This window comes from Lactuca saligna, chromosome 4 (assembly GCF_052625555.1).
Source record: "Lactuca saligna cultivar CGN05327 chromosome 4, ASM5262555v1, whole genome shotgun sequence".
NCBI classification, from domain to species: Eukaryota; Viridiplantae; Streptophyta; class Magnoliopsida; order Asterales; family Asteraceae; genus Lactuca; species Lactuca saligna.
In genome coordinates this window covers 313,837,316-313,849,228 of record NC_136420.1, presented here as the reverse complement: position 1 = coordinate 313,849,228, position 11,913 = coordinate 313,837,316, and the positions used below count along the sequence as shown (strand labels likewise).

General features: G+C 34.7%; 2 protein-coding genes across 2 annotated transcripts; both read left to right on the top strand.

Annotated features, from left to right (window-relative positions):
- Window positions 1-2,959: 2,959 nt before the first annotated feature.
- LOC145043996 (trimethyltridecatetraene synthase-like) lies at window positions 2,960-4,842 on the top strand. The gene is made up of 2 exons (XM_078992800.1): window positions 2,960-3,883; window positions 4,066-4,842. Exons 1-2 carry the CDS (start codon window positions 2,981-2,983, stop codon window positions 4,711-4,713), a joined length of 1,551 nt encoding a protein of 516 aa, XP_078848926.1. The 5' UTR covers window positions 2,960-2,980; the 3' UTR covers window positions 4,714-4,842.
- Window positions 4,843-6,512: 1,670 nt separating this feature from the next.
- On the top strand, window positions 6,513-7,295 carry LOC145040874 (trimethyltridecatetraene synthase-like; the record flags this gene model as incomplete). Its single annotated transcript, XM_078988764.1, has 1 exon — window positions 6,513-7,295. A coding segment is annotated over one exon (654 nt), but the record flags the coding sequence as incomplete, so codon positions are not given.
- Between the last annotated feature and the right edge of the window lie 4,618 nt (window positions 7,296-11,913).

The following is an 11,913-nucleotide window of genomic DNA, read 5'->3' as shown; positions in this document are numbered from 1 at the left end:
GTTGGGGTATTGTAGAGCCCAGATCTACTGTCTTTTTGAAGTTACATTGCATATTAGCCATGGATCTACTCTTGTTGTGCATCTTTTAGCCTTATATCCCTTATTCATTGAGGTTGTGCACGTAAAGTTGGAAACTTTACGTGGTAACACAGCTTATTGGACCCAGATCTATCATTTGCATGTGTTGGATTCAAGAGAAATCGAGTAAAAATCTGTTGCATGGCGGCGACTCGGCGAGTCGGAAGAACGACTCGACGAGTCAGGTCGCGAGTCCCGAGTTCTTCAGTTTCATCAGTGTCGAGTGGACGAGGTGAGTTAGGGAGTGGACTCAGCGAGTTGAGAGTAGACTCAGTGATGGAGGGACTCGGCGAGTTTGTTCATACAACTCGGCGAGTCCAAGGAAATCTTCTTGGGGATCAAGAACAACTCGTCGAGTCTGTTCATCCGACTCGGCGAGTCGGATGAAGATCATCTGAGTTCTTGGATCCAGAGGGTACTCGTCGAGTCGATGCCACACTCGACGAGTATCAGCGTGTAAGAGTTGAGAGGAGAGTCTAGGACTCGGCGAGTTGGGTATCCCGACTCGGCGAGTCAGCCCTGAGTAAGTTGACTTTGACCAAGGGTAAAAGAGTCATTTTACCCCGAGTGTAGTGTTAGTGATTGATTGAGTGTGTTTATGGATTTGTAGCCGAGGAGATTCAGGAGCAGCAGCCGTTAGCTTTCTGTGCCACACACTCATCCGCTAGCTTACGAGGTGAGTTTCCTTCCAGTAGGGACGGGTCTAAGGCCACAATGCCGGCCCGTCCAGTTAGTAGTAGTTCCGGACTTCGGTCCGATGTAGTAGTTAGTATGTTTGATGCCTTCGTGGTTCAGACATGATTTATGCGCTATGTGTTATGTGTTTATGTTCCGGGCTACGGCCCGATGCAGTATGCAGTATAATTGTTATGATATGCTATGCTATGCTCAGTCAGTTCCGGACTTCGGTCCGATGCAGGGGACACGGTCCCAGTCAGTTCCGGACTTCGGTCCGATGCAGTCAGTTCCGGACTCCGGTCCGATGCAGTTAGTTCCGGACTTTGGTCCGATGCAGGGGACAAGGTCCCAGTCAGTTCCGGACTTCGGTCCGATGCAGTTTCCGGGCCTCGGCCCGATGCAGTGGGCAAGGCCCAATATGTGTTTATATGTTTTTGTATGGTGTGTGGTAATTTGGGGGAGCTCACTAAGCTTCGTGCTTACAGTTTCAGTTTTGGTTTCAGGTACTTCCGCAAGCAAAGGGAAGAGCTCGGGGTGACGGCATCGCACACACCACCGCCTCAGCATTAGTCTGGGATTGATTTAGTTGTTTGATTTGATGTAGTATGATACAGTTTCCGCACAGTACTTTATTATATTTTGGGACATATCACGCATGGTTTATTTATATGATACTCTGATTACAGTTTTGATTATATTAAAAACAAAAATTTCCGGGTCGTATTTTTGGGTCGTTTCACCAATGCCTTTCATTTAGGGGACGCCTCACCTTAATAAAATCGGTCCTAAATAGCCTTACTACGTATTATATGTTTTTGTTCAAAGTACCACAGGGCATTATTGACATCCTTGAAAAAATAAGGCGTAGATTTTTATGGGGTGGGAATCAAGATAAAAGCAAGATACACTGGGTGGATTGGTCCTAGGTTATTGCAGGAAAAAAGGACGGTGGTCTTGGAGTCAGTTCTATTAAGGCACAAAACCTAGCTCTACTCACTAAATGGTGGTGGAGGCTACAAAATGACGAAGATCAACTATGGAGGAGGGCAATCGTTAGCATCCACAATCTAAAAAGGAAACCGACCACGTACATCGCTAGGAAAACATCAATTGGAGTTTGGCGCAATATATACAAGGCAATTCGACACATTAAAGAGATAAATATGGATTGGAATACGATATTTAGATTGATTCCTGGTGGCGGATCGAATATTCTTTTTTGGAAGGATATCTAGTGTGGAAACTCCCCTTTACAAGAGCGATTCCCAGATCTTTACAATAGGGAAAAGGTCAAGTGTTGCAGGTTGGAAGATCAGATGTCGTCCAATGGCTTCACTTGGGATTGGATACAAGACCCAAACGATGCGATAACTCTATACGAGTTATGGCAACTATATTTATGTATTGGTTCGATCTACATTCCCCCACAGTCCCCTTTCGCTTTTAGATTTATGTTAAATCTGGATGACCGTTTTACTGTGAACACGATGAGGAAATTCATATGATGCTAAAATTCACCCATATCGGGGTCCCTTAATCTCCTCGGACAAAATGGTGCCATTAAAAATCAGGTGCTTCATTTGGAGGGCTATGCTCTATCGAATTCCTGTTGCCACATCACTAGTAGAAAGAGGCACATCAATAACTAATCATCTATGCAAGCTATGTAACATTGAACCTTGAAACAGCCGACAATCTTTTAGTTAATTGTTAACTTGCAAGAGGTGTTCGCGAATGTTATTTCCCTCTCCTATTTATTTGTGCAAACATAGAAGTAGTTTTGGGTGCGGGAGTTGGGTGGAATGGAGTATTTCCCCATTTTCTCATTTTCATTCTAATATATAATTCGGATCTTTTGTATTTCTGTACTTTGCACCTTAGCTTCTTGCTAAGTGCTGCATATATATATATATATATATATATATATATATATATATATATATATATATATATATATATATATATATATATATATATATATATATATATATTACTCTTTAAAAAAAAAAAAAAATTGTGTATGTGCAACAGTACAAACCCGTTATGCTTCAAGCGTCAACACTTCCACTGCTCTTATGCAGGAATTCAATTCATATTACTTTTCTTTTGTGTAAAATACCAAAAATAAAAAGCAGATATGGCCACAAGTGCGAATATTGCGTTATAAATACCCCAACGCCAAAACACATTATCCAATATATCCACCTTCACCCTTCATCTACATATGGAGTCTCTTTCTTGGATTCTTTTAGCTACTGCAATCTTCCTCCTTATTTTTAAACTCTTGAACTACCCCAATGGAACTAGAAAAAACCTTCCACCAGGTCCTCGACCATGGCCTCTCATCGGCAACCTTAATCTAATCGGCTCTCTCCCCCACCAGTCTCTCCACAATTTATCCCAAACATATGGCAAACTAATGTACCTCAAGTTTGGATCATTCCCAGTTGTAATAGCATCATCCCCAGATATGGCAAAGCTGTTCTTGAAAACCCATGACCATATTTTCGCTTCCAGGCCGTTGACTGCAGCCGGAAAGTATACCAGCTATAACTACCAAGACATTTTATTCGCTCCATCTACGGACCACTGGAAGCAAGGTAGGAAAATCTACCTTAACGAGGTTTTTAGCCCAAAAAGACTTGATTCCTCCGAATACATTCGTGTTCAAGAAACACATGATTTCCTATCCGGTTTACATGCATTGTCTGGAGATCCGATCATTCTAAAAGAACATGTATTGCGCATGATTCTATGTCAGATTAGCAGGACTGTATTGGGTCGTAAGTACTTCAGCGAATCAAAAGACAATAAGGAAAGCTTGACACTCGAAGAATTTCAAGAAATGTTGGATGAGTTCTCCGTGTTGAACGCAGCTTTTAATCTTGGGGATTGGATCCCTTGGATGGGGTTTATGGATTTGCAAGGTTATGTAAAGAGGATGAAGGCTTTAAGCAAGAGATTTGATAGGTTATATGAACATGTTTTTAACGAGCATAGGGGTAGGATGAAAGATGAAAAGGAGGGTTTTGTAGCGAGAGATGTGGTTGATGTGCTTTTGAAGTTGGCAGAGGATCCTAATCTTGAAGTCAAGCTCAATATTGACGCTGTCAAGGGGCTTACGCAGGTATATATCCCGTATATTATATAAATTTCGTCTATTGGACTACAATAAATCGATGAATTTCATGTATTGAAATCATTATTAATAGATAACAACGTACATATACATAATATATTAATGTATTTTAGATCATAGCCTGTTTAAGTAAAATCTTAAAGTAACATGAAACTTTTTAATTGTTACAGGATTTGATTGTGGGTGCAACTGATACAACTACAACAACTATAGAATGGGCAATGAGCGAACTTATTAAACAACCTCATCTAATAAAAAAGGCAACCGAAGAGCTCGATAGGGTGATTGGTAAAGAGAGATGGGTCCAAGAGACTGACTTCACAAACCTACCTTTCATCGATTTAATTCTAAAGGAAACCATGAGGCTGCACCCACCGGGGGTATTACTAGCACCGCATTTAGCACTTGAAGATTGCAAAGTGGACAGATACGACATCGTAAAAGGCACAATAGTTTTTGTCAACACATGGAGTATTGGAAGGGATTCGGTTGTTTGGGATGACGTGGACAGTTTCAGACCAGAGAGATTTTTGGGTAGCGATATAGATGTAAAAGGGCAACATTTTGAGTTATTGCCGTTTAGTTCGGGTAGAAGGATGTGCCCTGGCTATAGACTAGGGTTAAAGATGATGAGGTCACTATTGGGAAACATGTTGCATGGGTTTAACTGGAAGTTGCCTGAAAATATGAGATGTGAAGATATAAAAATGGAGGAGGTGTATGGACTATCTACAAAAAGAAAGTTCCCGTTAGTTGCTGTATTAGAGCCTCGGTTGCCTAGTCATATGTATCACTCATTAAGTGGAACGACGATTTAGGGAGAAAAACAATATTTTCCTAATTATTTCGTGTTTAATTTTTTTTATTAGGTTACAAGTTACAACCCCTGAAAATTACAGATAAACAATTTATTAAATTTTATTAAGTTAATAAAATATATGTTTTTTTTTAAACTTTTGTATTGATTATTTAAAATTAATATATACTTTTATTGGAATATGTGGTATATGTTATGTATGTGAAGATATTTAATATAATTATGTTTTATAGATCATCATATAAATTTGAATAGAGTGTAAAAAACACAATCAATCATTGAAATAATATTGATATATGAAAAATTAAATATAACAGAAATATAATAAAAATAAATAAACATATAACATAATAAATTAAAAATTGAAAACCACACCAATTATTTATAAATTTCTAAAAACTACTTTATACATAAAATGATATATTTATAAAATATGTAAAACAAATTATAAAGGATAATTATTTGACGCCAAGAAAGAGCGTCAATAAATATTTATTTTTGTGTTTTGACAATAAATTGTTTGATAAAGAGATGAATGGCGATATTCAATTTTTTTATCATTAATGATTGCATTGAGAAAACTATGTTAAAAAATAAAATTATATTTAAGGATCGGTGAAATTAAGCTAACCGTTAGGAGTTAGAAGATAGGTTCATGCATCATCTCAACTATTGTTTTACACAATAGCACACATTGAATATATTTTTTTTTTCCTTAACACACAAAGACATCTTTTGTTGCCATACTATTTAGTTCAATATTTTTCTACATTTGTAGACGATTGATTCCTAATTATAGCATTATACTTTAAAAGTACATTGATATAATCGTTACACTCAAGCACCAAGAAACACATTAAATCATTGTAGATTTGAATACAATGCTATAAATGGAAAACTTTTTCAATATTACAAAAATAGTCGTTGTGTAACATATATAAAGGTAAATTACAAATAAAAAAATAATTATATCGTTCAACAACCACACACATGTATCAAAGGAATACATAACAAAAAGAAAATAATTAACAAAATTTTAAAAATATTAATTGCAAATTAAAAATATAGTCTAAAACTAAAAGCATGCCTATGAGAGTAATTATGGAATCAAGAATTTGAAATACAATTGCCATGAAATAGCAGTCACAATGTTAATCTTTATGCCCCTTCAACAAATTCAGTTGCCCATGATCTGACTAAGACATATAAATATTGATTAAAAGGAAAATAAAACCTGATTTTCACTTCCCAATGGTTAAAGCAAGGCAAGAGAACATGAAATTTTGAGTAACTAAGCACTTGGAATGATGAATTTAGTACGAATGTTCACTTCAAATAAAAGTAAATTTTTCCATAAAGAGAAACCTAGATCAGTGCAACAATCAGAGGTGACGAAGGTGGCAGTAGGCGGTGAAACGATATAGAAAGGATTTCTTAGAAAAAAAAAACTAACTCCTTCAATTTTGTATAAGATTAGATTAAGGAGTTGTGTTTTTTTATAAGAAAGAAAAAAAGTTTGTTGTGATTTAGAAGGAAATTATATTATATAATATGTTTCTGATTTCTTGTGATTTCAAGATTTATTGGGATTTTATATGATGGATGTGTGTGGGATACACAATTGAGCGGAAAATAAATGTTGGCCGAAATTGAATCAAGGACAATATAGTCAAATCAGTTTAAAGGAGAATGGATGTAGAAAAGGACACATGAGAAATGATGATTCTTTTATTAAGATTGAGATTTTAGATCATAGCCTGTTTAAGTAAAATCTTAAAGTAACATGAAACTTTTTAATTGTTACAGGATTTGATTGTGGGTGCAACTGATACAACTACAACAACTATAGAATGGGCAATGAGCGAACTTATTAAACAACCTCATCTAATAAAAAAGGCAACCGAAGAGCTCGATAGGGTGATTGGTAAAGAGAGATGGGTCCAAGAGACTGACTTCACAAACCTACCTTTCATCGATTTAATTCTAAAGGAAACCATGAGGCTGCACCCACCGGGGGTATTACTAGCACCGCATTTAGCACTTGAAGATTGCAAAGTGGACAGATACGACATCGTAAAAGGCACAATAGTTTTTGTCAACACATGGAGTATTGGAAGGGATTCGGTTGTTTGGGATGACGTGGACAGTTTCAGACCAGAGAGATTTTTGGGTAGCGATATAGATGTAAAAGGGCAACATTTTGAGTTATTGCCGTTTAGTTCGGGTAGAAGGATGTGCCCTGGCTATAGACTAGGGTTAAAGATGATGAGGTCACTATTGGGAAACATGTTGCATGGGTTTAACTGGAAGTTGCCTGAAAATATGAGATGTGAAGATATAAAAATGGAGGAGGTGTATGGACTATCTACAAAAAGAAAGTTCCCGTTAGTTGCTGTATTAGAGCCTCGGTTGCCTAGTCATATGTATCACTCATTAAGTGGAACGACGATTTAGGGAGAAAAACAATATTTTCCTAATTATTTCGTGTTTAATTTTTTTTATTAGGTTACAAGTTACAACCCCTGAAAATTACAGATAAACAATTTATTAAATTTTATTAAGTTAATAAAATATATGTTTTTTTTTAAACTTTTGTATTGATTATTTAAAATTAATATATACTTTTATTGGAATATGTGGTATATGTTATGTATGTGAAGATATTTAATATAATTATGTTTTATAGATCATCATATAAATTTGAATAGAGTGTAAAAAACACAATCAATCATTGAAATAATATTGATATATGAAAAATTAAATATAACAGAAATATAATAAAAATAAATAAACATATAACATAATAAATTAAAAATTGAAAACCACACCAATTATTTATAAATTTCTAAAAACTACTTTATACATAAAATGATATATTTATAAAATATGTAAAACAAATTATAAAGGATAATTATTTGACGCCAAGAAAGAGCGTCAATAAATATTTATTTTTGTGTTTTGACAATAAATTGTTTGATAAAGAGATGAATGGCGATATTCAATTTTTTTATCATTAATGATTGCATTGAGAAAACTATGTTAAAAAATAAAATTATATTTAAGGATCGGTGAAATTAAGCTAACCGTTAGGAGTTAGAAGATAGGTTCATGCATCATCTCAACTATTGTTTTACACAATAGCACACATTGAATATATTTTTTTTTTCCTTAACACACAAAGACATCTTTTGTTGCCATACTATTTAGTTCAATATTTTTCTACATTTGTAGACGATTGATTCCTAATTATAGCATTATACTTTAAAAGTACATTGATATAATCGTTACACTCAAGCACCAAGAAACACATTAAATCATTGTAGATTTGAATACAATGCTATAAATGGAAAACTTTTTCAATATTACAAAAATAGTCGTTGTGTAACATATATAAAGGTAAATTACAAATAAAAAAATAATTATATCGTTCAACAACCACACACATGTATCAAAGGAATACATAACAAAAAGAAAATAATTAACAAAATTTTAAAAATATTAATTGCAAATTAAAAATATAGTCTAAAACTAAAAGCATGCCTATGAGAGTAATTATGGAATCAAGAATTTGAAATACAATTGCCATGAAATAGCAGTCACAATGTTAATCTTTATGCCCCTTCAACAAATTCAGTTGCCCATGATCTGACTAAGACATATAAATATTGATTAAAAGGAAAATAAAACCTGATTTTCACTTCCCAATGGTTAAAGCAAGGCAAGAGAACATGAAATTTTGAGTAACTAAGCACTTGGAATGATGAATTTAGTACGAATGTTCACTTCAAATAAAAGTAAATTTTTCCATAAAGAGAAACCTAGATCAGTGCAACAATCAGAGGTGACGAAGGTGGCAGTAGGCGGTGAAACGATATAGAAAGGATTTCTTAGAAAAAAAAAACTAACTCCTTCAATTTTGTATAAGATTAGATTAAGGAGTTGTGTTTTTTTATAAGAAAGAAAAAAAGTTTGTTGTGATTTAGAAGGAAATTATATTATATAATATGTTTCTGATTTCTTGTGATTTCAAGATTTATTGGGATTTTATATGATGGATGTGTGTGGGATACACAATTGAGCGGAAAATAAATGTTGGCCGAAATTGAATCAAGGACAATATAGTCAAATCAGTTTAAAGGAGAATGGATGTAGAAAAGGACACATGAGAAATGATGATTCTTTTATTAAGATTGAGATGAGATATGCGTTCCAAAAAATAATACCTATTAAGGATTTTTTATTGGACTAAATACCTCATATTTATTTAGGAATTTGATATTAATAAGGGTTTTAGAGTTTGTTGGTACTCTTGAAATTATATATATATATATATATATATATATATATATATATATATATATATATATATATATATATATATATATATATATATATATATATATATATATATATATATACACTACAAGCTAGCCGAACCGCTAGAACGCTTCATTTACGAAGCCAATCTATAAAGGAGTTTAAGGAAGCGACCTATAAAATGACCGCCATTAGGTATCCACTCTTACCCACCGCTCCCTTGATTTGTGGAGGGTCGTTAGTCGAATGGGTTTGATAAGACACTTAATCCTCATTAATAAGTATAATGATCTATAAAGTAACTAAATACATTTTTATATAAAACTCCCAATCTTAGTTACTTTACGAAAAAATATAATTTTGTATCTTAATCCATGAAATTGCACATTGTATTTTATTGGTTGTTAGTAGAGCAAGTGTGGTTAACCAGCACACTAATAGGGACTAATAAAGAGTAGCGATTGGTGTCTCGTAAATTATCATTTATTTATGGCGTACGTGTGGCTAACCGACACATTAAAATGAGATGATAAGTGACCTAGAGAGTACGAAGTTAATTTGCATGGTTATTCACATATTGTTTGTGATCCTCGGTATCTCAGACACAAATGAAAGAGCATAATCGAGATTAAACATGTCATTGAAAAGTTCAATGATTCTTAAAAGATCTAGGAATTTCATTCAAAAGTTAATTCGTTCAAATTTCATTTTGATGCTGAAATTGGTAAATCGTCATTTACCTAGCTTCACATAATTTGCAACTAGATTACGACATCCCCTTTCTAAGTTGTAAATTATTTAGTTGGATCCTAGCCTTGATATTTCCTTTGGGTGTTATATTGAGGATTGTTATTATCTAACTAAAACTATCTACTCTATCATATGTCTACTCCTACCTATGCTTCTTGTTCCTCTTCCAACAACAACAACAACTTCTCTCTATTGAACATTTGCGCAAATGGGTAATTGGATGGCACCAACTACAATGAATGGATGCACAATATCAAAATGGCACTTCATTTTTAGGATAAAGAGTATATCCTCAAGAAACCACTCAATGAGATCGATGTAAAGAAGGTCACTCCTGAAAAAGTAGTTGCCTACGAGAAACACTAGAAGGATACAACAAAATTTGCTTGCATCATGGTGGCTACAATGACCCTAAAATTGTAGAGACACTAAGAGGATTACTATCCGTACGAGATGAATAAGGGCCATATGGAAAATTACCATAAGCGAGTTCGTCAAGACAATTACGAGGTGGTAAAGTCCGTTATGGCGTGCAAGATGAAGGATGGTGAGTCTATAAGAAACCGAATTTCAACAATCCAACGATATATAAACAGGCTCATCATACTGAATGTGAATTTTGATGAAGAGTTAGCAATTAACATAGTATCGAACTCCCTGCCAAGTTGTTATGATCAGTTCACATCGACCTATCATTTAAATAACAACGAAATTACTTTATCACAATTGCACAACCTCATGCGAACAGCTAAAACGGGAATGAAGGTAAAAGGTGTTACGTCCACTCCTGATGTTGCCCCTGTTCTATCCCCTGGTCAAGGGAAATAGAGGAAAGGTCGTTCTAAGCTAAACTGGAAGGGAAAGTCCCGTCATGGGTTGTCTAGTCTTGGACCCAAAGGAAAGTCCAGTTCTGATGCTCCCCTTGTTTCCAATCCAAAGGATCCTACTTGCTTTTACTACAATGAAAATGGGCATTGGAAACGAAGCTTCCCGAAATACTTGCAGGATAACAAGGATTGCAAGGTGAAGCCAACCTCGGAGGATATTTACACTATCTTATCTAAAAACTCATCATATTTTCAATCTTGGGTCCTTGATACAGGATATGGTTTTCACATTTGTTCTGATTTGCAGGGGCTAAGAAGAAGTGAGGATGTGGTGCATGGAAGGATAAACTTAATCACGGGCAATAGGAGATCTTCACCGGTTACCAAGATTGAATTTTATAACTTAGTGCTTTGTAATGGTGTTAGTTTAGATTTTCTAAATTGTTTCTATACATCATAAATGACATGAAGCATTATTTCTTTTCATGCATTGTTCAAACCATGTTTTAGATATTATTTTGATGATAAGAATGGTTCTATTTCTGCATATAAAAATGGTGTGTTTCATTTTGAATCTTTACGTTATCATGTTGTGTATGAAACTGTGATGTGTGTAGACAATTTAGGTAATAGTGTATTTCAAATTGATTCTCCTAATGGTATAGAATAACCATGCTTGTGAAATTGTCATCTTTGACATGTTAACAAGAAACGCATCACCCAACTCCAAAAGGATGGAGTGTTGGAAACATTTGACTTAAGGTCTATGATACGTGCGAGTCTTGTTTACTTAGAAAGATGAAAAAATAACCTTTCACTGTTTCTTGTGAAAGAGGTGAGGGATTGTTGGATCTCATACACACAGATGTGTGTGGGCCCTTTAGATCCACCACAAGGGATGGAAATCGATTCTATGTGAATTTTACTTATGATTATAGCAGATATGGATATATCTACTAAATCAAGCATAAGTCAGCAATCCTTGAAAAATTCAAGGAGTTTAAACAAGAAGTCGAGAATCAATTGGACAGGAAGATAAAGATGCTTAGATCCTATAGAGGCTGTGGGTATCTTAGTATCGAGTTCCACAACTACCTCAAGGAATATGGAATAGTTTCATAATTGACTCCTCCTAGAGCACCACAACTTATGGTGTGTCTGAGAGGTGTAATCGGACCTTGTTGGACATGGTTCGTTCAGTGACAACCAAGTTTTGAATTTTGTTAACAATGTATCACGTCATAAGAAAGTTGGGTGCAAATGGATCTTCAAGAAGAAGACCAACATGGATGGAAAGGTGCACACTT

Coding starts and splice junctions, on each gene's coding strand:
- LOC145043996 (XM_078992800.1), top strand. CDS start 2,981: ATGGAGTCTCTTTCTTGGATTCTTTTAGCTACTGCAATCTTCCTCCTT. Junction 3,884..4,065: donor CTGTCAAGGGGCTTACGCAG/GTATATATCCCG, acceptor TAATTGTTACAG/GATTTGATTGTGGGTGCAAC.